A 27,162-nucleotide genomic window follows, 5' to 3' on the forward strand; every position below is an offset into this window, starting at 1 on the left:
ATGCGCACAAGCTTGTTTTGAAATTCATTTTCTTGTTTGCGAGCAATTCAAATTCAAAATGGCTGCGTCAGGGAAAGCTGTTCGAGGCTCTCTAGTTGATATGTTTGACGACATAGTCACTGGAGCCGAGATCCTTTCCAAAGGAACAGAGAAAGGTAGGACAAAGTACCTTTATTTTGACCAGGCGTCATTTCTTTTCTAGCATTTGCCGATTACTTGACTCATAGTATTGATCTCGTCTCTCATGAAGTCGAGAGGCTAAAGAAAGAAAATTCAAAGCTTAAGAAAGACAATGAAGCAAAAGACATCAAGTTGAAACTATCCAGGTTTGTTTTCTGTTGAGAAACCTCACTTATTACTATTGCACACCACATCTCCTGTTTGTCTCATTAGGAAAAGCCTTGAAGACCAGATGAATGAATGTATATTGCTTAAGAGTCAAGTCAAAGAAAACGTAAGTATTATAGAAGGGCCGCACATTTGTTAATTAAGAAAGATTGAGGTTTGAAATGAGCACTGAATTGGTTGAATTAATAATCATATCGTACTTATTGTAAATAGGAGAGGCAGCGCAACATATTGATATCCCTCCTCACTGATGATAAATCAATTGATAAAGCAGCTACTCATAATGAAGTGGAGCGGCTCGGTCTTGCCCTCCTCAAGAGGAACAGTCAAGGCGCCAGTCCAGGAGGGTGGGTACTTACTTATCGGGTTTTTCACGATTACATATCTCTTTGTTTTAGGTTTTTGAGTGAGTCGGGAGAGTGTCCAACCTTCTCTGAAGCAAGTGTCAACATGACTGATGCGACCGATATTGATGATGATGATGATTCTTGTAAAGCTGCCACTTGGAAGAGGGTAAGTCATGTGACAATCATGTGATCATGAATACACCACTCTCTCTCTCTCACACACACAGAGGAGGACTGCTAGTGTGGAGTGGGCATTAGAATCCTCATGCTCTAAAAGAAGGAGACCAGTGGTAAGTAATGGATGAACTACATATTGAGAGTTACTGGATACCCGAGGCTGTTGCTTGATTAGAAGCCAAAGTGAAGCAGAGGCTCCTAATGTATCAACCAACAGTACAAGCAGCCTAGCCAAGTGTATATCCAGTAACACAAAACATCAGTAGTTTATCTGGTTTGTACAATAGTGTGTGGGTGTATCAAAGATGTACATGTAGGTGTACTATGGGTTTTTTAAATATTTTTGTTTAGCTCTCTTACATTATTAGAATAATTTTTCTAATAGGATTTTCTTGATGATAAAGAGAACACAGGTAGTCCTGCCCTCCCTCCTGCTCTGCCTCCGTCAAACAATCTACACATTTTGCCTCATTTAGATCGTGAATTTAAGAAACCAACTCCAAACAAGAGTAAGCGCAAACCAAGCCATGGACACCTCCACATGATGAAGCAGCAGAGTCAGCCGACGCCCACACCTCCGGAGACTTCTCCTCCCAAGACTCCGCCCATTACTGTCCCGCCTCTTAATCTTCCTCAGTTGGGTGACGAGAGTCCAGTCCCTTCAGCACCATCAGGTGGCTCATGAATAATTCATGTACTCTTGTGAACTGTGTACATATATTCTTGTTGTTGTTGTTTGTTTGTTTGTGTTTATTTGTCTTTGATGTTTGATTCAATAATATGAAATGTTTTTATCGTCTTTTTCTCTTCCTTCTCTCTCCCCTTCCTTTAGAGCATGAAGTTGCACTAGTGAATCAGGGTCTCTTGTCCCCTCACTCCCCATCTCCCCATCCTTCCCCTCATCCCTATTCCCCTCAGCTCCCTGGTGGCTCTCCCTGTTATGAGGCCGACCCGCTTGCCTTGACTCCTCCTCTTTCCTCTGCCACTAACAGGCTGTATCCTAACCTAATCGAAGGCGGAGGGGATGAAGCTGGTTTTTATGAGGGACAGTTTGGAGCCACTCCTCTTTATCAGGAAGTTAATTATGGGATGGGATCAAGATCTTCATCACATATTAATCTGCATAGAGTAAGATCTCTTTCTCTCTCTCTCTCTCTCTTTACGTATTTGACTGCTTATCTTTTAAACAATCCCTTACTTTTTCTCTCTCTCTCCACAGAAGCACAGTTTCTTGTCAAAGACTATTATGAAGTCTGAAAGCTGTCAGGTGGTAAGTCACCTCCCTCTCTGCTCTTCTCCTTTCACTGAATTTATCTTCTTCTTTCTTGCTATTTTAGTGTAAGAAGAAAGTTGGGTTTGGTAAAAGTTGCTCCAAGTGCAAAGGTATAATACTTTTTGCTTTAAAACCGATTGGTTTGATTTTGATATGCTTTTAGATTGCAGAGCGTTGTGTCATACCGAATGTAAAGAGAAGCTGCCATTGCCTTGTGTGCCTACAGTGCACACTCCTAAGAAGAAGCAAAAGGTATGAATTATCTCACAGTAAGTATCCTAGCTCCTCCATTCCTCTCCCCAGGAGTCTGGTCTGTCTGCCTACTGTCCTCACACAGTCCCTCGTGTACCGTCCCTCATCGTTCATTGCGTTAATGAGATTGAGTCACGTGGTATGAATCAAGTCGGTCTATACAGGGTATCAGGGTAAGCATGATCAAGCCCTTGATCTGGCCCCTATACCTTTGAAACCCTCTTCCTATAGTTCAGATAGATCTGCTAAAGAACTCAAGGAGCGTCTCCTGGCTGCTAGGGGCACTCCTAATTTTGATAAAGTTGCAGATGTTAATGTTATTTGCGGCTGCTTAAAGCAGTTCCTACTCCAGCTAAACGAGCCCCTGGTCACTAATGAACTTCGCTCTTCCTTCTTAAATGCAATAGGTAAATCATAATAATAATGATATACCATTCAAGCAGCAGCTTATTAATAATCATTTTCCCTCTGCACATTCAGATAATGAAGAGATGGCATTGCATAACCTTTTGATCTCCATTGCTGCCCTGCCTTCTTGTAATAAGCACACACTTGCATTCATCATTCTACATCTTCAAAAGTGAGCCAAAATGCTGAATTTGGTCCACAATATTAATTCGTGGGATCATGTACTCATGTTTTAGAATTGCAAGTAATTCAAAAGCCAACAAGATGACAGTTGAGTGTCTCTCTCGTGTGTTTGCTCCTACTATCGTCGGGGCATCCCTAAGTGCCGAGTCCCTCTTTGCCGATATCCAGAAACAGCAAAAGGTAAGACAAGCGCATCAAACCTGTCTGACGGGTTCATGTCGTGACAGGTTGTGGAGCGTCTTTTGAAAATAAGTCACGATTATTGGAGCGAGGTACTATCGTGTGATGATAACCCCGCGCTTCAATCACCCACCCCAAGTCAAGTTACCCTTCCTAGCCCAACAACTCCATGTATCATAAACTCACCTTCTACTCCAGATCTATTGCCTAGTCAGTCATTCATGTAACATTATAATCAGGTTAGGTCTCTTTTTTTCACTTCAGTTCCACAGAGTCCTTTCCTTGGTCCATGCCAGTCACCACAAGGAGGTAGAATACCCCCCAGGACTCCAGTTATTACCAGGTACTGCTGCTTGTGTGTGTGTGTGTGTATTTTTTATGTGAATGACTTTCTTCTATACGTAGGTCAATGAGTAATTCTTCAGTTACTCGCTCAGTCAAGAAGGGAAGTACCTTTTTTGGTGCCATTAATTGATAGACTCCACACACACACGTTACTATTATCAATATTATTATTATTATTATTAGATTAAATCTGGACTAGCATTGTTATTATTATTGTCTGTACTATTCATTATTTTACATTTACATTCTTTACAGCTACTTATTAGTTGTTTTAGTTAAACAATGATAACTTTAGTAGGCAAAATCAACTATTACTAGAAAATAATTATACTATTCTTAAAAGTAGAAAAAAAGTTAATTTTGGTCAGAACCAACTCAGACTTTCTATGCATGAGTGTGCATCAAAAACCCATTGGTTCCATTGTCACAAAATCCATGACAAGCAAAAACCCATCAGTTCCACTGTCAAAATCTGTGACAAGCTGAAACTTTTATACTACATAACAAAGTAATATTGTATGTATTTATTCATGACATAAGAAGATCAATGGCTGCTGTGTGGCTTTTGTACGCTATAAAATTTCCAATAATTATTATTATATATAATACTAACAAAAATGATATAATATAATATAAACAAAATTATATACCTGTTTTAAAAATAGTATTAATAATTATTAATTAAATAAAGTTAAAGTTAATCAGTTCCTGTATCACTTGCTGGATCACTTGTCGTTGTATTCATTTCTGTTTCCGTGGTAACTGGAAACGAATCCTCTTCCCTCCTGGTCGACGGTATAGAGGGTAAAGCTGGTCTACGTAAGTCAGAAGGAGCCTGGCTCACCGGCCGAGTGAGAGATAACGTTGTAGGAGCTCTTTGAAGAGGAGTAGGGACAGTGGCAAATGGATCAGCGGACACACGACGAGACGGCACAGGAGGGAGAACTGATACAGAGGGTTGTCTAAGAGGAGGAGGTCTAAGGACACCGGGCAATGGAGACTGGAGCGAGGGTCTCCGTGAGAGCTGACCAGGTCTGCTACCCTCTGAAGTAATCCCACCACCTGCCTCGCTGGTACTAGTAACGTTCTCGTCAGAGGATGAGGTAATGCCTCCGTGTTCACCAATAGGAGGAAGGGCAGGAGGAGCCAGGACTGAGAGGCTACGCATCACGGGTACTTTAGGCTGTCCAATAGCACCCATTGGAGGAAGCTGTTTGGGTATTAGAGCACCTGGTAATGACTGCATAGGAGCAGTCCGTCCCTCTGGAGTCGGTGAGGTCTGGCCTAGAGCTCTTTGTCCATAAAGGTGGAGTGGTCCTTGAAGAGGAGCTAACTGAGGTGGACTAACGGAGTCCAATGATGGTCTTCTCTGAGGGACATTGACCAGTCGTGGAAGACCCTTTAAAAAGAAAATAATAACAATAATAACAATAAATACATGTAAATAATTATGTGCACTTGTAATTATGAAAGCCTGCATAGTTACATGTATGCTTATATGCATATCAGGGTTTCCTATAAAACCTGCTTCAATATGAAGCAACTTTAAAAATTCACAAAAAATCCTACACAACATAAGGACATAATACATGTACCCAAAAAATATTAAAATGGAGAATTCTATCTTTTTCATTTTTAACAAAATTTGACCAAAATCCCTGTAGGGACTTTGGTCCGATTTTGGAGCAACTTCAAAAATTCATAAAAAATTTAAATGTGATTAGAATTAGTTCAAACTTTCTACACAACATAAAAACATGCATCTGTATCAGAAAAAATTATAAAAATTAAAAATTCTCTCCTTTTAATTTTTGACAAAATTTGACTAAAATCCCTGTACTATAGTACAGGGACTTTGGCCCGATTTTGGAGCAACTTTTAAAATTCATAAAAAATTCGAATGTAATTGGAATCAGTTCAAACTTTCTACACAACATAAAAACATGCATATGTATCAGGAAAAATTATAAAAATTAAAAATTTTCTCCTTTTAATTTTTGATAAAATTTGACTAAAATCCTTGTACTATAGTACAGGGACTTTGGCCCGATTTTAGAGCAACTTAAAAAATTCATAAAAAAATTAAATGTGATCAGAATCAGTTCAAACTTTTTATGCAACATAAAAATGTGCATATACATCACAAAAAATTATAAAAATAGAAAACTCTCTTTTTTTAATTTTGGCAAAATTTGGCCCAAGACCATGTTGCCCAATTTTTGAGCAACTTTAAAATTTAAATTTTGATTAAAATCTGCTCAAAATTTTTAAGACACATGCATCAGCTGAGCACCATGCCAAAATCCTGTGGGAAAACCTGATGCATCCCATTATATGTGTACATGTACTTACCAGTGGTGATAAAGAGTGAAGACTGTTGACACTCTCTCCAGTGGCAGCAGGTGTAGATAGACCCATTCCATGTATTGAGGGTATCATAGGGGCAACCCGTCCTCCTGCCCGTGGTATAAAGCTCTTTGGTATAGCAGCAATAGGAGGCAAGTTCTCATTAGCAGCTGTTGGTGGCCGAGGCATATTCCTGAAGGGATCTTGAGCAGTATCACTAAAAGGATCAGTACTGTCTCTTATAGTCTGTACGTCAGGGGGCTTCACCCAAGGGGCTGGCTTATCCTTCTTCTCTGTCTCTTTTTTGACGTCATACTTCTCTTTCTCCCATCTCTTGACTACTCTCATGGCTTCCTCTCTCTGCTTCTTCTGCTTGTATCTCCTGTAGCAATAGCAGATCAATAGTACAAGCAAGAATACCAGTATTAAACCAATGGCTCCTATAAGTACCCATAGCCATGTTAAAGGTGTGGTCTCTGGCTCACGACAGACAGCTCCTCCACTGAAATCTCCAGCCAAGTTCTGATGAGTAGCATACGCTCGACACGAGAGACCATTAGCTGAACAGACACCAACTGTTTCATGAGAGCCATTATTGGTACAGACGTTAATACCAATGCACTGTGGATACTCGGTGGGATAGTACGTATTGTTGGACACAACATAGCTTCCATCATGAAAGGTATTCGGAGTAAAAGTAAGGGAAAAACTATTGAGAGAGAGGTTTTGACTGGGACTACTGCCAATGGTGATAACAAGGGATGAGGGTGTCGTCCAGCTTCCTGTGTAATCAGAGGCCAGTGGAGGATCAAATCTAAATATCTTGTCAATGTCTGACTTAGTTGCTACAGCGGGTCGATTTGTATCATCACTAAAGGCAATAGTGAGTGTATCGCCTGTACCAACCTCAGTGTGGAGGCAATTGGGATCATTTGCAGTAACACTGGATATAGATGGAGTTATAAAGTTATCATGCACTGTGTAATATGATCCAATGCTGGTCCTTACGGTGTCTCTATCAATTCTTTCTAATATTTCAGCATCAACTCCAAGCAGCTTCTGTATGACAACAGCTAGTGTAGTACGATTGAATCCTCTAGTAATAGCTGAAGTGAAAGCCACTGGATTATTAACTGGATTAATCTTCAGCTCTCCGCTATAACTTACTACACGAAGCGTAATGTCTGATATTATTGGCTGCACCACATCACCTCTTCCACTTGAGGTCTGTCTCTTTCGACGGGCTTCCTCGTCACTAGAAAAATTATTCAAATGTCTCATAGTTTCCTGAATAAGGTTTGGATAAATGTTTTCAATGTTAGAACCGTTTCTGAGCTTATTCTCACATCCAACGACTACAAAAGTCATGTTTTCAGCTAGCTCAGTTCCGTTGAGTATGTACTCGGGAGGCATACGACAGTAATACTGGAGCTGGAAATGAGAGAAAGGCTCTTTTAATATTATCTTTATTTGACTGTCAACAAAAAACAAATCATCTCCCAACTGTGCCGCATCATCTACTTGAACGTTTCTGAGCAGCACTGCTGACAGTTCTGGTAGTCGCAGACCCCAGTTACCAGTCAATGGTGGAGAGACGGATGTGGAATGAATAGAGAATCCGTCTGATGATACCAGACAATAAGGCGTGATTGTAACTCTACCATTTCCATCAATAGCACCACATATCTGCTCAGGATTGTCTCTCACTGCTATTGTCCAGTGGCCAATTTTGCTCTCAGGCTGTGGGTAGCCTTCATCAGTTATATTGATCTGTAATTCTGATGGTGTGATCCAACGGCCTTCGTAGGGATTTAAGATGAGATTGCTAGGTATGAATCTCTGTGGAAAATCAAACAATTTGTCAATGTCATACGTACTGAGCGTAGCAGTGGTAGAATTGTAAGGAGGCATGTTAGTATCAACTGAGAAACTGATTCTAATGGAATCTCCTCTAGACACTTTACTATCAGTGTCATTGCCATTACTGTCAAGGCTTGAGACCGCCATTACACTGGTAATACTAGGCCCCACTGTTGTAACTCTTATATTAGCTGTTGCTTGAGAGCAGAGAGGAAGCCTTTCATCCAGGGATATGTCACATATCTCATAAGTAAAGCTGTCGTAGCCACTGAATGTAGTCTGTGGGGTGTATCTAAAATATGTTAGATTATTCCTGGTAAGTAGCTGAACGGTTCCGTCAGGCTGTGATGTAAGCCGCAATGAACTCTCATTAATATTAGTAGTAGAAGATAGTTGTAACTGGGTGAGATTAAAGCCTCGTGACATGGCATACACAGACTGATAGTCATCAACATCATATACACTGAGGGACGAATTAGAATAGAAATACCCATTGGGAGTGAGTACCCTTGAATCATTAAATGGATCAAGGTCTATTGATATTCCTTGACTGGTCGTACTAACAATATTCTTAATGAGAGGCACATCTCTGTCATTAGCAACTATCAGGCTAACAGTAGCCCTTGCACAAGTGGCACTCTCCGTAGTGCTAACTCCAACTTCATTCTGTCTCACACAGTCCTCATCAATACTTATCTTACCCAGCTCAGACAGGCGACTAGGATCACATGTATCACAGACCATGAAGGTGAAGTTATCGTAGCCAATGAAATTGCTCGGAGGCTCGTAAGTGATGATCCCATAGGACTGGTATATACGAAGATTAGCACCGTTAAGTGTAGTGCCCTCTCTACCTGCCAATCGTTGGTTTGTGTTAGGATCAATGAGATTGATTTTGAGGTCAGTATCAGGGCTCTCGCTGTCACTGGAGTGATCACGTATTGATATCAAATCAAAATCATCCTCAATAACGTCGTGTATAAAACTCTCGGCAGTAGGAGGATCATTAACATTAAGAACAATTATAGTAACAGTACCATTGGTACAATGAGCATCAGTGTCACAGGACTCAAAATATAAATAGTCCATCCCATAGTAGTCCTTATTTGGTGTGTATGTTATAATACCATTCAACCTGTTGAACTGTACAGAGCCACGAGGTGGGAGTGGATCAAGGAGAGTGATGAGAGAGATGGGCGGGGTTTGATCCTCAACGTCAAACGTGTGATTAGAGAGGTTGAACGTGAGTACGTGATCCTCATACACAGTAACTGTGAATGGAGGCAGGACTGGTGCATCATTAGTTGACAATACAGTAACATTAATAGTGACATTAGTACACAGTTCATCATCAGTAGCTCCATCGCATGCACCAATGATATAATACTCAGGAGCCTCAGGAGTACTGAAGTAGTGTAGATCAGGTATGTATAGGAGAGTCCCGTTAATTGGGTCGTAAGAGAGGGTACCATGCTGAGGCTGTTGTAGTATATAGAATGATCCAGGATATAGGGCTTCCTCTGGATCTGAGACCTCAAGGCCTCCAGGGAGAGTGAGAGACTGAGGAGTGTCCTCTTTAATGACAAGACTCGTGATACCAAACCTTGGTGCATCATTGATGTACCGTACAATGATACTGATATTGACCTCAGAGACACCTCCTTCACTGTCCATAGCTGAGAGTGTAATGTAGTCGTTTCCATTATAATCATGATCAGGAGCATAAGTGAAACTGACCTCCTGACGCAAGCTGTTCCTACGTCTCACCACAACATCGGACACCGGTACAACGGAGAGTCCATCGGGCGGAGACAGCGTCACATTCCCATTGCCCATATAAGGAAAGCTGACAATCATTGGGGAGGATAGGTTGGATTCTACATCATACAGTGTGACTGAGAGGGAAATGGGGACATCCTCATCTGTTGTGTAGGTAACAGTGCTAGGTGGATAGTTGACAATTATTTCTGGTAAGTCGTTGACAGGTAAAATAATGACAGTCACATTTACAGTAGTGCAGCTTCCTTGACTGTCACAGAAAGTCAGTTTGAATGCATCTATTCCGTTGTTATTAAGGGTTGGTGAGATTGTCATCATGTTTTTATTAGTACTATCCAAGAACACAGTGAGGAGAGTGACATCAGATATACCAGTTGCTACTGGATAGGATGAAGAGGGAACGAGGTCGTCCTCATGGTCAGCTAGATATTGTGTGAGATTTATAACAACAGATTCAACATCCTCTTCAATCTCAATAATGAGATCTTGAGAGAGATAGGGTGGATCGTTAACAGGTGTAATCGTCACCGTAATGTTTTGTACAATTGAGCAGCCACCTCTTGAATCACACGCTTGATAGTGAATAACACGAATACCATTGTCATTTGTAGCTGGACTATAATTTATGTTACCGTTAGTTTTATTAACAGTTGCTTCTCCAAACTCTGGCTCTATTCTTACTACACGAATAGCACTGCCATTAAGAATCTCCTCGTGATCAAAAAAGTTCTGTAAGACACTGATAGTGATTGGAGTGTCCTCTAGGGTAGTGACAGTGGGATCAAACCCAAGGGATGGTTGGTATATCGGCACATCATTGATCGGTCTTATCTGAACAATGGCCGTCTCAATGTTACTCCAAGCACCTTGAGGATCTTGAACTCTGAAAGTAATTGTACGATTCTCGGGAGAAGGGTCTTCATCAGTGTTGCAATAGTGAAGGCTCTTAACTGTATAGTTCATTTGCTCTAGCGTCAGGAGCAGCTCAAGGTCTATCATTGGATAGTGCACTCTGCCAATAGGACAACCATTTTGAACATAGCCACCAAGGACTATCTTGAGTGCTCTCCTCAGGCTTTCATCTGGAATCTTATCCAGCTCTTCCTCATTAAAGAAGATGGCCTCTTGACCAATGTCAAGCTCATTCTGTAGAGTAACTTGTAGTCTTTGCAAATTATCGTTATCTTCATCTCCAACCATTACATACTCAGGCTGTACTATTAATACACTCGGCCCATTCTCAGTGTACAGTGTTAAGAAATCAGCTTCGGTGACATTGACTTGTGTCATCATTGGTTCATCACCTGATCCCAGGGCTGATGCATTAGACAATGGTGAATCAATATCGCCAGATCCAGATCCTGACATTCCAGAACCAGAGGATGAGAATCCTGAACCAAAACCTGGGTCTGGAACATTGGGAGCTTCTCCATCAGACACGCCTACATTGACCCCGTAAGTAAAGGATCCCGATGCAATCTGTAGAGTGGGTGGATCATTAACAGGTAGAATGGTCACACTGGTATATACTGGTATGCTCCTATTAAAACCATCATCAGCTGTTATCTCAATGAGTCTAGGGGAATACTGAGGCTCATCAGCATTATTAGAGTATGTTAAGAGTTTCAGTGTATTTTGGAATTCTTCCGCAGTGCCAGAGCCACTGATTGTAAATTCGCATGCTTGGCTCATCATAGCAGTGAGGAGTGGGGGTAGCTTGCTGTCGTCATCAAGACTCAAGTCCTCAAGGTCTCCATCAAGACAATTCAAAATGAGAACCCTCACTTCCGAAATGATGGAGCTATCAACATCAACTAGTGTAATGTTACGATCAGTGAGGTAGACTGGTGAGCCTTCTTCAATGAAAACTACACTGTAATTGACACCAGGTGAGTCTCCATTGAGATCAATCATTGGTGGATCATTGACTGATGAGAATGTCAAGAAAGTAAATGCTGGTCTACTCGAGTTATTAGCATCAAAAACATTGAATCTTATCCTTCTCATGGTAGTATTAGGATGTCCAGGAAGAGCCTCGTTATTGCTGTAAGTGATTGTCCTTATTATTTCTTCATATTCAGCCACAGTAGCATTACCAGACAGTGTCAATACTCCACTACTTGTATTGTAACTGCTTCTTATGACAGTGTAATTGGTTGGTATAGATACAGCTAGTATTTCATTTGGTGCATCAAAAGGATTCTCAATGACGACTAGGAGACCTGTGAGGTAGTCATTATCATTATCATATATGATGAGATCTGACTCATTGACTACGGATACTGGCCCACTTCCCTCCGTGTATTCTATCATGTAATTGACATCTATACCACTAGGTCCATTCAAATCAATGACAGGTGCATCATTGAGCAGCATAATATCAATACTAATGATAGACACATTGCTGTAATGGATCCCATCGTATGCTATCAGTTCTATGACTCTCTCTTCCATTATTGGTTCTTCTGCTAGGTTTACATATGTGAGAGTCGAGAGAGTTTGTTGGAAATAAGAAACACTGGCTGGGCCTGTAAGACTCAATGTGTAGTTAACGTAGCTTGCTCTTATACCAGTGGCTGGTTGTACACTGAGTACCTCTTCCATGGCCTCATTCAGAGGATTAGTCAACTCAATAGTGATAGAGTGTAGAGGCAAGTCTCCACTGTCAGCATCAGATACTAATAAACCATTTGATATCAGGAGAGGGATTGGATTAGTCTCCATTAGGTGCTCAAGGTATTCAAAAGGCTCTTCAAGAGTTTGAATGATAGGGATCCTATCATTAATGACACTAACATCAATAGTAACGGTCTCAGTGTTACTACGGAGATTATGAGCATCAGTGACTCGTATAGTAACTGTCCTTTGACCAGGAGGTGGTTCCTCAATGGTATTGTGATAGACTGCAGTTCTCAATACTGACTGGTAGACATGAACTGGTGCTGGTCCTGTTATTAACAATACTCCATTGAGAGGATTATAATGCTGAGTGAGCCCATCAGAGGGACTAATATTAACAGATAAGTACTCTTCGCTACTGATTGGCACTGGAGACAAGTTCATCCTGACACTAGCAATATAAAAGAACTCGTTATGATCAAGATCAGTCAGACTCAAGTTACTAGACACAAGAGGAATGGGTGAAGCCTCCCCCTCAGTAAACAAGATCTGGTAGAGGTAGGTTTTCAGTATTGGGTGATTCTCAGCCAGTAATCTATACTCAACGCTAGTTGTTACATTTGAATTGGTACCTTCGCTGTCGTTAACATGGAAACGAATCAAACGGGTTTCATTAACAGGCTCTGTGTGAGTATTAATGTACACTATGTACTGGAGAACTTTAGCATACGACTCAAGAGATACCTTGACACCAGGGTACTCTGACTCAAGGAGGAGAAAAGAATCATTGAAAGAGGACTCTCTAGTCACTCTTAAGACTTCAGTCTCATTGCCGTTACTGACACTAACAATACCCATTGTGTCATTATAGTTGATGTCAGATACATTACTGGGTATTATCAGACTCAAGATCTCATCCTCATCGTCATAGACATTCTCAATGATCACAGTGATTGATTTGAGATTAATGTGATCAAGATCAGTGATTGAGACTGATTCGGGATCAACTATTCTAACGTATGGATCATCTTCGGTGAACAGAACTGAGTAGCTTTCTCCATCTCCTTCACTTGTAATCTTGAGGACAGGAAGATTGTTAACACTAGATACAGTAATGGTGACTCTCTCGGTATCGCTACTGAACTCATTCAAAATACTGTCATTATTATAAGTAGTGTCAATACCATAACGACCACTCAGCCCATGACTCAATCCTGTGTTATCCCACCCACGCACAATTATATATGGAGTCTCAGAAAGTGGGCGTGGCATACCATCAAGGTACTGCATTGAGTTGAAGAGGTAGTTTGGTAGGAAACGTATCCTACAATCAGAGGAGAGAAGAGTGGCTTTCTCTGGACGTGGGTGAAGAGGAATGACTATGCCGTATATGTAATCTCCAATGAAAGTATTCCAGCTTCCTTTGCACTTGTACTGCCAGACCCCATTACGAACATCAACACCAACAACAGCCAGGCCAGTCTGAGAGGAGTCGTCAACGTCAGTGTAATAAAGACCATTAGCAATATAAGCTACAGTATCGCCTTCGTTTTCACTAACAGGATAATCTTCGATTATAGTGCTTAGACTCATTCCCTCTCTTATGACTGGAGAATCATTCACAGGTTCAATGTAGAGTACAGCTTTAACTGATGTAGTACTAACAGGCCCAGTGATAGGATCACTGGTGCTAACATCAGCACCTTCAGTGCCACTAGCTTGACCTGATGTCAAATCCCATGCTAGGAATGTTATACTAACATTGCCGTTGAAGTCTTGATATGGTATGAACCTGATTTTGTTCATACCAGGAGGATGAGAGCTGATAAGGAGTGAGTTTTCAGGAGATATATCAGAAGAGAGGCTGTTCCAAGTGTTGCCTCCATCAGTAGTGTACTGCCATGTGCCATTATCTGAATCAGTCTCGATGATTGATATACCATATATCTGATCACTGGTGTCAATATCTGTGATCCCACTAGTCAATAATACTACATCATTACCAACAGAGTTAATGTCATCTTCCAATATACTCATTAATGATACCGTATCATTGGACAATAATGGGACATCATTGACTGGGGACACTGTGGCTGTTGTGGTCACAGTCTCAGAGCTGAAGGGATCAGTTCTAGAGACAGAGGTGGCATTGGTTATAGATCCATCACTGAGATGATCAGTTGTGTCCCATGCAACAAATGAGAATGATACATTACCATTGAAATCTTTGTGTGGTACAAAACGCAATCTATTGGCATCCCCATTGACTCTAAGTACGGTTGCATAAGATAGACTAGTATTGACTGGTAAAGGATACCAATTGGTCTGTAATGAGACTGAGCCAGATCCACTGGTTTCACCTGATCCACTGATTTCACCTGATCCACTGACTTGACCTGATCCACTGATTTCACCTGATCCACTGATTTCACCTGATCCACTGACTTGACCTGATCCACTGATCTCACCTGATCCAGTAAAATCATTACCAGATCCACTGATATATGATATGATTGAATCAATGATTCCACCGGATCCACTCTCTCCTTCATCCTCTTTATAATTAGTAGTGTACTCCCAGTGACCATATCTGCTGTCAAGGGCAACAATGGCAACACCTTCTTTATGATTAGCATCATCATCAAGGATGAGACCAGTTGTAATGGCTTTCAGTGACCAACCAATATTAGAATTATTGTTAATATCTTCGTAAGTGATAGGGTGATACGGTATCACTGATTGGTTGATATAAGGTGAATCATTGATGTTAATGATATCAATATCAGTCTTAACACCTGATCTGATACTAAGACCATCAGATACAAAGAAGGATAGAACTCTAGTCTCATTCTGAGGCTCATCAGCTGAATTATTGTAAGTAAGAGTCTTAAGAACCTGTTGATACTCATAGACTGACTCCAGTCCAGTGATGAAGAGGGTACTATTAGTATAATTGTAATATTGTTTGGGTCTAAAGTTCCACACAGAGTAATGGAGGCCCAGAGGGTTTCCAATATATTCAGTAACGTTCCTTACCCATAGTCTCTCGTGGGAGCCATCCAGTGGATTGCTGATGACAACCATTACGTACTCAAGAGTATCATTATCAATATCAATGAGTATCATGTCCTGGTCTACAGCTGCTACTGGTCCCTCCTCTTCATAGAACTTTGTCCTGAAATCAAACCCGGTGTCATTACCGTTGAGATCCAGTATTGGTCTGTTATTGACAGCAGTGAATGATAGATAGACAGGAGCTGAAGATACATTCAATCCATCACTGACAATGACATCAATGACACGAGTATCATCTGATGGAGAGCCAGGATGAGACAGTGAATTATTATAAGAGACTGTTAGCAAGACACTAATAAAATCAGACACTGATCCTGGACCTTGTATAAGTAAGGTACCATTGGAATAACTGGTGGTTAAGTTAGTGTCACTGCTATTAGCAGAAAGTGTTTCATACTGACCGTCAGGATTAGCATTGAGTACAACACTGATGCTATAGAAACTGGTGTTATCATTATCAGTAAGAGAGAGATCATCTTCATCTAATAACAATGCAGGGCCCTGTCCTTCCGTGTAATTAACAAGATTATAAGTTCCATTCAAGAATACATTGAGGTCAATGTCAGGTGGATCATTGACTAGCTCAATCAGTATCGTACTCCTTGAAGTAGATGAGAATGAATCAAAATCATCAATACGGAATATAACGACACGACTAGTCGAGTTAGGCTCTTCGGCAGTGTTCTGATACTGCAGTGTCTTTATTGAACTTCGAAAGTCTTCAATAGGAGCACTGTTACCAGAGAGTGGCTTTAGTGTAAGTACATATAGAGATCCCTCATACATAATGGTGTAATTGAGTCCAGTGCCAGTAACATTGATAATCAAGCTCTCATGGAAATCATCATACTGTTCAAAGTATATAATTGCTTTGACGAGGCGGTTATTGTCCACATCAGTTAGATTAAAGGTAAGTGGGTCAACAACTTGTACAGGGACTACTGTGCCTTTAGGCCAGGTCTCAGTAAAGGTCGTTTGATAGTCACTTTGAGTCCCATTGAGATTCAATACTGGTCTATCATTGATTGATGTTACTGTGATATTAACACGCTCAATTTCTCTACTGAATGAATCAGTGTGATTACCAGTGGTTGTGTCAATACCATAACGCAGGTTAAACCCGTTAGTTGATCCAGTGTTATCCCAACCCTTTATCTCTATGTATGGAGTGTCGGAGGCTGGCCTTGGATCACCATTTTCATCAAACTGTGAGTTAAAATTCTCCTGTGGGACAAACCTAATACGACAGGTGTCCAGTAGTAGAGTGGCTCTCTCTGGTAATGGTTCCCTTGGAGCAATCTGACCAAATTGATGCCCACCGATGAAATGTAGCCATCTTGTCCCTATCAGCCCGTCACAAGTGTACTGCCATTCACCATATGTCCTGTTAATGCCAACCACAGCCACGCCAACATCATCAGTTCCATCAACATCATTATACACAAAGTTAGTAATGACACTCACATATGTACCCAGATTATTGAAATTGCTATAGTCTTCTTCTATATCAGGGAATACAGGGCCAGGGTCCAGGGTTGGTGAATCGTTCACAGGCTCAATGTCAAGTGTAGCAGTGCCAGTGCCCCTGCTAAACGTACCAGTAACACTATCAGTGGTCTCAGTGTTCACGCCTTGCTGGCCACTGGGATAGGTATCATTCATGTCCCAGAGTTTAAACTGAAGCGATGTGTCACCATTGTAATTCAGTCTAGGGGCGAACCTCACTCTGTGTGTGCCATAAGGCTCAGTTCTTAATACCAGAGCACTGCTTGGTGAAGGAGATGACATGTTAGACCAGGAGGTGCCCTGATCAGTACTGAACTGCCAGTAGCCATTGCTCTGGTCAGCACTCACTACGGCAATACCAAACTCATGAGAGTCAATGGGCTGATCTACATCATCTAATAGAGCTGGTAGAAAGACTGAGACGTCAACCCCAAGGGAAGGACGATCGATAACATCGTCTTCAAGAATTGGTGGGAGGACTATGGTAACAGATGTATTAAGGACAGGTGCATCATTAACAGGCATTACTACTACCAATAGGCTCCTCGACTCTGAGCTGAATGGATCAGTACTATCGTTAGTGAGTGCTACACGAACATGACCATCAGGGAGTTCATCCACTGTATCCCATGCAACAAACGTAAGGCTAGAGTTACCATTAAAATCTTTATTGGGTACAAAACGAATGAAATTCTCATTTGTTGCAGTTAGCAATACAGCCCTTGTGTAAGATGTATTTGGAGGGAAGTCATTCCAGACACTTGATCCATTTAGTTTGTATTGCCAGACACCATTAGTGTTCTCAGTATTCACAACAGCAATACCTTTAGTGATTGGTTCATACAGTGAGTCATCATCCTCAATAAGAGGAGAAGCAATGGCCGAGACGCTCTCTCCCTCGCTGTCTGTTTCATCTTCTCTAATGTGAGGAACTATGATAGGTACATTATTAAAGAACGGTGAGTCATTAATAGGTATCATGTCTACATGTGTATAAGCAGGGAAGCTCTCCAACACTCCATCACTTGCAATGAACTCGATAATGCGAGGAGGCCTCATAAACTCGTCGGCAAGATTATTATAGGTGATGGTTCTGAGAATAAGCTTATACTCATACACGCTATCAAGACCTGATATGTGTAGAGTAGCACTGGTACTATTATAAGTGACATTCGGTACCAGATTAGTCACTTCAACAACCTTCTCAAAACTATCATATTTCTTTTCAATGACCCTCTCAAGGACTATGGAGTCCACATCCAGAGACTCCAGTCTACCATCCAGTGGGTTAAGTATCCTTGCGGTGACATACTCCAAAGTGACGTTGTCAACATCAGTCAATATTGTGAAAGGACTGGCAACTGATACAGGTCCTTCCTCTTCACGAAACTGTGTCGTGTAATTGCGGCCAAAAGCATCCCCATTTACGTCGATATTTGGACGATCGTTTACTCCAATAAAAGTCACAAAGCAAAGAGCTGGAGAGCTTGAGCGGTCACCATCGGACACAACAAACTCAATCTGTCTCATTGTCTCATCAGGATGACCAGGATATGCATATGTATTAGTGTAAGTGACAGTAGCAAGGACTTCAGCATAAGACTCAACAGTATCATTACCAGTTAGATACAATGTATAATTAGTATAAGTCATATTAATGTTAGTCCCTGTGGTGTCAGCAGATAGAGTCTCGTTTACCGTATCCGGTGCAATTAGTAATGTAATGGTGGCACTTTGAAGATACAAGTTATCAAAATCAACAAGCCTGAGACCAGAGTAATTAGCAAGGATCACAGGTACGTCCCCTTCTGTGTATACAACATAATTGTTAACATCAGGAATGTAGTCATTGATGTCCAGTATAGGTGCATCATTGATGTGCTCAATAAAGATGGTGGTATTCACAGTAATGCTGTCACCAACCCCATCAGATACCACAAATGATATGGTCCTGTAGTCTCCAATAGGTTCTTGAATGCTGTTGTTGTATCGGACAGTTCTGAGTACCTTTTGGAACTGGGTCTTATCAGTATCGGGCAGGCCATAGTCTGGGTTAGTGTATATGGTAACTGAAAATGGACACCAGCTTGTTATTTCAGTCACAAGATCAGTGTATAGCGTAGTGATAAACAACTCTTCCTTTCTCTCACTCAATCCAGCACAATAGAGCTCCTCTGGTGTAGGATTGCTCTTATTCAGAACATACAACTGAAGATACTCAATATATTGCAGTTGGACTGGATCAGGAGGTAAGCTTGTTGCGTTAGAGAAATTCCCTCCACTTCCGCTGCCCATAAATACCATATCATCAGTGCTCACTTCTTGTCTCCTCAACTCAATAAACTCATTCACTTCAGTCTCGTTGAAAGGAGACTCCTCAATACCACCATATATGGTAATGGTAGCACTAACAAGTCTATCGTGATCATTATCAATGAGTGTCAGGTCTTCACCTACGGCAGAGATTGATGGAAGGTCTTCGTAGAAAACAGTTGAGAAAGATGGTGTAGTCTCATTGCTAAGGAACAATATAGGGACATCATTAACTGACTGGATACTAATGCGTACGATTATACTATCAGAGCTGTATTCATTAGTGATTGAGTTATTGGCGTAAGTAGCATCATTACCATACGTACCAGAGAGACCTTGAGTCAGTCCAGTGTTATCCCAACCATGAACTATTATGTACGGAGTGTCTGAGAGTGGTCTTGGGTTATTGACATAATCAAGTTCTGTATTAAAATGGGTCTGTGGTAGAAACCTTATTGAGCAGGTAGCAGCTAAAAGAGTTGCTTTCTCTTTGAGAGGCAGAGGTGGGACTATGACTCCATAGTGTATGTCACCAATAAAGTCTCTCCAGCTGGAATAATTACTGGGTGAATCACAAGTATACTGCCATACACCATACTGATTGTTCACGTGTATTACCGCAAGTCCTCTTTCAGGATAAGCATCAACATCGTTGTAATACTGATCACTGTATGTGATGATGTTAGCAACTTTTGTACCGTGATTCCTCTCAATAGCAATATCTTCTTTGATCAGCATCATGGCCATACCCTCTCTGATAACTGGTGAATCATTGATCGGCTCAACAAAGATCGTAGCTGATGTAGTGTTAACGCTAATCGGACCAATCACAGGATCAGAGAGAGAAGTATCGACATAGGTTGGGAGTTGATTGGTTTTGTTTGATTCTGACATCAACAAATCTGATCCTGATCCAGACATTAAGCCAGAACCAGATTCTAAAATCGAATCATTGTTGGTATCATTATCATTGATCAATCCGTCATAGCTCAGATCCCATGCCTTGAAAGAGATGCTGACCAAACCATTGTAATCCTTATTAGGAACAAATCTGATCCTCTGACTCTCTTCAGGTAGACTTCTTAATAACAAAGCATGCTCTCCGCTAACAGACCCAAACTCAGTCCAAGAGGCTCCACCGTCATGACTATACTGCCAGAGGCCATTGTCTCCATCGGCTCCTGTTATTGCAAGTCCTAGTTCATTCTGTTGCAAAGGTATATCAACATCGTAAGCAAACTGGAGCAGACTGAGTATAGTATCGCCAGTCGAGTTGTAATCATCTTCATCAATCGATGTAAAGTTGAGCAGAACCTCATGCAACACAGGCGCATCATTAACAGGTACAACAGTTAGATTGATATGTACAGTAGCATAACTGTATGAGTCTATCAATGAGTGAGAGAGAGCATTAGTATAGCTACCAATAGGAAGATCAGTACCATCCCACGCTACTACCCTAAAGCTAGCCACTCCGTTGTAGTCTCTATTAGGTAGGAAACGAAGGCGGGAACTAGTGGTTGCTCCAGCTGAAAGTGTGAGGGCATTAGATAGAGATAGAGGCGTACGTATGTCACTCCAGTTTGCTGTTTGAGGGTATAAAGAGTACTGCCATTGACCGTTAGAACTGTCAATGGATATAATGGCTATACCTGGGACTGAATCAATATCATCGTCAAGAATGAGATAACTCAAATCAAAGAGATTGATGCCAGTATTATCATCAATAAAGACATCTTCATTGATATGTGGTCTAAATGGTGATGCTGTGTCATTGAAATATGGTGAATCGTTGATCAGTTCCATCCTGATTCCAACGTAAAGTGGATCAGAATCAAGGAGACCATCATTGAGAATTATCTCAATAGTTCTTTCAGTCTGGTCAGGCTCATCAGCAATGTTATTATACGATAGAGTCTTCAAGACTTCTTGATACTCATACACAGTTTTGAGGCCAGAAATGGTGAGGAGTGACGATTCGGAATCAAACACAACTTGGGGCAAGTAATTAAGAGTGATTACCACATCTCTAGTTGAATCAGGTGATCTCTCGCTTACATTACTAACTCTCAATATCTCATTAGGACCATCCATTGGATTAATGATACGAACTGATATATAACTCAAAGTGACATTATCAACATCCATGATGAACGAGTCAGGATCAAGAAGTGGTATAGGACCTCTCTCCTCAATAAATGTGACGTTATTATCAATACCGGGTACCTTAAAACCGTTAAGGTCTCCAAACGGAGCATCATTGATGCTCATGAACGATATGAGCGTAAAAGCAGGTCGGCCATTATTAGTCCCATCAAAAGGAACAAAGCTGACAACTCTAGTAGTAGGGTCAGGATTACCAGGACTATGGACTGTGTTATTGTACGTTACACTCCCTAGGACAGCTGTATAATTATCCAGCGTGTCCTCGCCATACAAAAGAAGTGTATTAGATGATAAATTATAAGAGTACCTGATGTTTGTAGTGTCTATGATATACTCATCAATATCAAGGTACTCATTGACAGTGTCATATGGGTTAGTTATACTAATGGTAACAGACTGGAGGTACTCATCGTCATTATCAGTTAGAGATATCAAAGAGTCATTAGTCAGTAATGCCTCACCCTCTCCTTCATCGTAATACACTACATACGGAGCCCCTGGACTGACTGGATTCAATATCAGGACCGGAGGATCGTTAGTAAATACAAAATCAACAGCTGCAGTAGCGACACTGCTGATAAACTGATTACCATTAGCTAAATCATAAACTTTAAATTCTATGCCACGAGAGATCCCAAAGAGCTCCTCTGCATCGTTATAGTACTCGACTGTCCGTAGAACTCTCTCAAAAACCTCAATAGCTCGAGGAACTGAAGTAGAGATATTAAGAATGAGGACGTCATCATCATTTTCATTGATTGTGACATATTGTTTACTGTGGAGCTGCTCAATCTCTACCAGTGACTCATTAACCAAGACCCCCTCCATATTGAAATTAGAATAATTCCTCACTGTTATGATGAGTGAGTACAGACCCTCTGAAAACCCACCGTCAGTCAATACAGCATTGCTGGGGTCTAAGAGTGGAATAGAAGGACTGTGCTCTTGGAATTTAGTGTAATAGTTAGGAGTTGATGCGGGCGTGATGTTAAGAGGATCAAGATCAATGATGATGTGATGGACAATGATATAGGAATGAGACTGAGGCAGGGTGGCATTGGAATGAGTATGACCATCATGCAATTCTGTGACTAGTCTTCTCTCCTCAGAGAAATTAGGCCATTTTTTGTTATTATTGTACACGACAGAACTGAGGACTGCCTGGTAACTGGCAGGAGAGTCTAAACCAGTTAGACTAAGGACCCCAGTCACTGGATTATAATGATGATCAATGTTTGGTTCCCTTGCAATATGTAGCGTCCATCCAACTACACTTGCCTCTTGTTCACTGGATATGACAAGCGTCCAGCGTCCACTGAGTTGCTTGCCACGAAGGAGAGACAACGGCGACCGTGGAGCAAGATTGTCCACTAGCGACCTCTTCAATGGTATCGGTATATTGAGATCAATTATGTCATCAAGTGTTGGGAGATACTGTGAAAACTCAGATCCAGAACCAGAACTGAAATTGTACCCTCCGCTGGCACTTGAGGAGAACTCTCCGCTAGAGGTTTCATTAGCTTCATACAAGGAAAGGCAGGAATAGTCAGTGTAGTTACTATCACTGGATGCTCTATCATCAAAAATGATGTAAGAGAAGTTCCCATAAGCACAAAGAGGATAGTCTTGGGTTGATAGTGTTATGATGGTGCCATCAGGATGGACCAGTTTCAGTGTTGGCAAGTACGAGAGTGAAGATGTGAATGGAGAAGTAAGATGGAGGCTGACTGATAGGTCTGTGATACGACCGTCAGCTGTTACATCTCTGTAATGGATCCTCTCCTCTCTCCCTCTTACTGTAATGACAGGAGAGACTGGAGGGGACGAAACAATTAGGTGTGTCTCTTCAGGTCGTATAACAAGACCCCATCCATCCAGTTGACCGTTGTCCCTACCGGTAAGCAAGTCAGTGATACGAAGAGTCCAGTCACCTTCAATTGGATCACCGGAGAAACTTTTAAGAGACTCATCTGAAGAAAAGTAGCCTTGAGTTTGGAACTGACACAGACCAGGAGAAACTGAGCTCTTGGAAAGGAACAAATCTCCAGAGGATTCAGTATCAAACGTTGTTGTGTGTAGATCATCACGAGGGCATGAGGGACCCCCTGGACTCAGTACTAGGAGGACTGTTCGATGACCATGAACTAGCTCTAGCATTAGATCACCAACCCACGAGTGCTTGATGTCAATAATCACACTAACATCACTCACCAGTCCAGTACTAGCTACACTGAGTGTGTGAGATACTTCAGGGACTCTTTCACCTGAAAACAAGAGGCCAAAAGGAATGGAGAGACCCAATCCCTCAACGACAATTGGTTGGTTTTGTCTCTCTGGAGTCTTGTAAGTCACTAGTAGTGACTCATGGGGCCCATCCAGTGGATTGTTAAGAGTCACTGTAGCATTGTGTATGTACTGACTGTCAGTATCTCTTACACTAGCTCCTGTTGGGTTAAGAACTGAAACTGGTTCATTGTTAGGATAGTATCTATTAGTGTAAGACTCTTCATTTCCATTAGTAGCAACCACTGGAGCATGGTTATGTACACTAACAGACATGTTAACATAGGAATTGACCAGCGAGTTACTCCTGCTGCTATCAGCATACAGTCTAACTAATATAAGACGATGACCAATAGTTGGTAGACCTTTTCTGTTAGAGTAATAAACATGTTGTAAGAACTGGAGGTAAACTGAGAGAGGAGAGTCCCCAGTAACATACAGCACTTGAGGAGAGGCTGGATTAAGTGGAGGGTTTTCATAAGCAACTGATAATGATGGGTGTGAGTACTGCAACACTTCAAGTGTCTCGTTAGTACTGTCATAGTAGGATGCAAAGTATAGAGTCATGTGTTTAATTATTTGAGTGGGTGGGAGTGAGCTCTCGACGAGGAGAGAGGTGAGAGGTACACGCCCATCAAGTCCGTGTACGTAGGACTGGTGGTAAACTCTGCCAGGCACAGCTGGGCCATTGAAATCAAGGGAAAATTCCTAAAGTAACATAGAATAAAATAAAAATTGAAGGCTACTAAAACATTAAAATGAATGCAATTTACATGTATATCTTGCAAAAGAAAAACCAGCAAACATGAGGTCAATTAAAAAGAGAGTACATATGTTGTATAATGGTGTACTTCTTATACATGGTGTACTTCTTTAGAAGCAACTTTAAAAATTCATAAAAAATCCAATTTTAACCAGAATCAGCTCATACTTTCTATGTAAGATATATACATGTATATGCATCAGAAAAAAATATTAAAATGGAAAAATATCTCCCTGTCATTTCTGATCAAATTTGGCCCAAGACCCTGTACTATGGCCCATGGTTTTGGGCCAGATTTTTGAGCAACTTTAAAAAATCATAAAAAATTTAATTCTGATTGGAATTAGCCCAAACTTTCTATACAATATAAAAACATGTATATGCATCAGAAAAAATATTTAAACCTAAAAATTTTCTCCCTGTCATTTTTGATGAAATTTGGCCCAAATCCCTGTATTATAGCCCATGGTCTTGGGCCAGATATTTGAGGAATTAAAAAATTTGCAAAAAGCTCAATCTTAATCAGAATCAAGATACACAGTATAAATCTAACAAAGTACATACTATCAGATAATATCATTATCTTACCTCATTGGCTCCTGGTTGTACAATGTACGAGAGACAAAGAGGAACAGATGAAGTATTATCAGCAAGTACAGACAAACAAACTATAAGAGGACCCTCAGACTGCACTGATGATACATTCCATTGCACTATATTGAGAAAGACAAAATAATAATAATAATAGTAATGATAATAATAATGATGATAATAATAATAATGATAATATAAAAATAATATAAAAATAATAATAATTACAATATTAATAGAATGTCCTAATGAAAAAAAACCCATGCAATTATGCTATATAAAAAGCTCCAATTACAACTTAAGGACGTCAATTAATATCAAGTTCTCACCTGTCAGAGTATTGTTCTCAGTAACATAAGCAATAAGACCATTAGGTACAGGAGAGACGAATGTAACAGATTGACCTCCATTGATAAAATAAGAGGAATTAACTTGAGTTCCTTGCATCACATAAAGGACATCAAATGGGACTGCATTGCTAAGGTCTGGAATAACAGGACGGGTACCAGACGAAACTCTAATCCTTAATTCAGCGGCAACCCTGAGGCCAGTTTCCACATCCTGTGTGATAACTTGTGCACTATAGTCCCCAGGGACCACGTGTTCAGTGTTCCAAGTCACTTGACCAGTAACAGGTACTATATGCAAGCCCTGAGGAGGCCCTGCTTGTATTGATCGGTAGTCAATCGGACTACCAAAAGAGAAGAAGAGAGAGTTCTCCGATGGAGATAGAGCAGGATAGTAAAAGGACTGGTCTCCATTGCTTGAGGACATCAAGTGAACAATGGAAAGAGATGGCACAAGAGGAGAGGAAGGATAACTGAGATCAACTGTCACAGAAAGGGCTAGCCTGCAAAAATAAATAAAATAAATGCATAGTATTATTAATATAATGTGAAGTCTTGATAATTTTAATATACATGTAGACTAGAACTAGATCTATAATTTTTAACAGCTTACTTTGTTTGTCTGTTATTCTGTAGTGCCTTGCCTCTGCAGCAGTATTCATACACAGCTTCCCAAGGAGATCCATACTGATGGGCCATGGGATATAAATGTGACACAGTTCCTTCAGCAACAATGTACTCATCTCTCTCACTGACTCCATGTACCTAAAAATGAGCCACACCCAATGTAATTTTTAGAAAAAAATAATCAATGTACACAATGTAGATCTAAGTAGATGTACATTTTTCATGCAAAATCATGTACATAAAATTATGCAAAGTCTGAAAGTGGTACTGAAAGCTCTAGTTCAATTGCTTACTGTCATTATGAGCTGGTCTGTCTCACTGTCATCTCCAAACATGAGCATCCCTGGCATACTGACCTCACTACCAATGGAGTATTGTCCATAGTAGCTTCTGGAGAGAGTAAGGGATAGAGTGAACACTGCCATTGTCCTCGGGTAACCGCTTGGGACTTTCTTCCAGACTAGTGTACCAGAAAGGACAGCTTCATCTAAAAGAAAGAGAAAGAGATTGCAATTGATATTGTAATTGCAACCATAGTCTACTAGAAATTATGCTAACCTTCATCATTGTCTTCAACAGTGACATTAAAATCAGGTACAGGATATTTGTTGAAATTATTGTCGACACTAGAGAGGCTCATGTTGAATGATGCAGGATACGGGGAAGGAAGATTGAGGGTATCCTCTAATGCATAAATAACTAGATCTTGAGCCACGTTCCAATTATGAGGCTCAAATGTCATGGTAGATGGTCCAAGGGACACTCGAGGAGAGAGTGAGTGAAAAGTTATAGTAACAGAGTGGGTTGGAGTGCTTGGGAGAGTAACTTCATACACTGCCCATCTTCCCTCGGGGATATCTGGAGGAAATGGGTACCTCTCCTTCATGACAATGATAACACCAGCTAAATAAGGACAGAATAAAGTCAATAATTACTCCATTGTCACTCACAGTTATCAGTATCTGATACTAGTAGCGTCAGATTAGCAGTTGCAGCATAAGATACATTGCTGCTTGAGGAATTTATGTTAAGTATTCCACCATACGGAGAGTATCGTATGACGTCATCATCAACACCAAATATGTATATTTCACGAGTTTCATTCCAATTGGATGAGTTGAATGTCAACCTTTCAGTCAACGTTCTAAAGCAATAGAAACAGCTAATGGATGTACATGTATTGCATTCTCCATTACTTTATGTATCCATCAACTTCTGTTGCAAGATCCAGAGTAACATCTGTATCAGGAGGTCCATCCATTAGGACAGTGTAAATGCTTTGCTGCCCTTCATTAATAAAAGCAGGGCCACTTAATTTCCTGAACTGAAATGCCTGGAAATGCAAGACATCAAATTCAGCTGCAGGGAGAGAGA

The 27,162-nt window shown here is 40.8% G+C and overlaps 2 protein-coding genes across 2 annotated transcripts; one reads left to right on the forward strand and one right to left on the reverse strand.

Moving 5' to 3' along the window:
* Positions 1–46: 46 nt before the first annotated feature.
* Positions 47–3,821, forward strand: LOC105312497 (uncharacterized). Its single transcript, XM_019995537.1, has 19 exons — positions 47–155; positions 203–326; positions 394–454; positions 562–695; positions 747–861; positions 923–985; positions 1,258–1,285; positions 1,349–1,546; positions 1,705–2,000; positions 2,092–2,142; positions 2,210–2,255; positions 2,309–2,397; positions 2,449–2,570; positions 2,629–2,804; positions 2,878–2,977; positions 3,042–3,168; positions 3,216–3,378; positions 3,433–3,511; positions 3,574–3,821. Exons 1-19 carry the CDS (start codon positions 59–61, stop codon positions 3,641–3,643), a joined length of 2,139 nt encoding a protein of 712 aa, XP_019851096.1. The 5' UTR covers positions 47–58; the 3' UTR covers positions 3,644–3,821.
* Positions 3,822–4,164: 343 nt separating this feature from the next.
* On the reverse strand, positions 4,165–27,141 carry LOC109581441 (uncharacterized). Its single transcript, XM_019995543.1, has 9 exons — positions 26,985–27,141; positions 26,739–26,932; positions 26,347–26,691; positions 26,082–26,275; positions 25,775–25,926; positions 25,144–25,664; positions 24,812–24,936; positions 5,866–24,168; positions 4,165–4,912 (listed from the first exon to the last, which is right to left on the reverse strand). The coding sequence occupies exons 1-9, from the start codon at positions 27,047–27,049 to the stop codon at positions 4,211–4,213; spliced, it is 20,601 nt and encodes a 6,866-aa protein (XP_019851102.1). The 5' UTR covers positions 27,050–27,141; the 3' UTR covers positions 4,165–4,210.
* Between the last annotated feature and the right edge of the window lie 21 nt (positions 27,142–27,162).

Source organism: Amphimedon queenslandica, unplaced genomic scaffold (assembly GCF_000090795.2).
Source record: "Amphimedon queenslandica unplaced genomic scaffold, v1.1 AMPQUscaffold_13520, whole genome shotgun sequence".
Lineage (NCBI taxonomy): Eukaryota > Metazoa > Porifera > Demospongiae > Haplosclerida > Niphatidae > Amphimedon > Amphimedon queenslandica.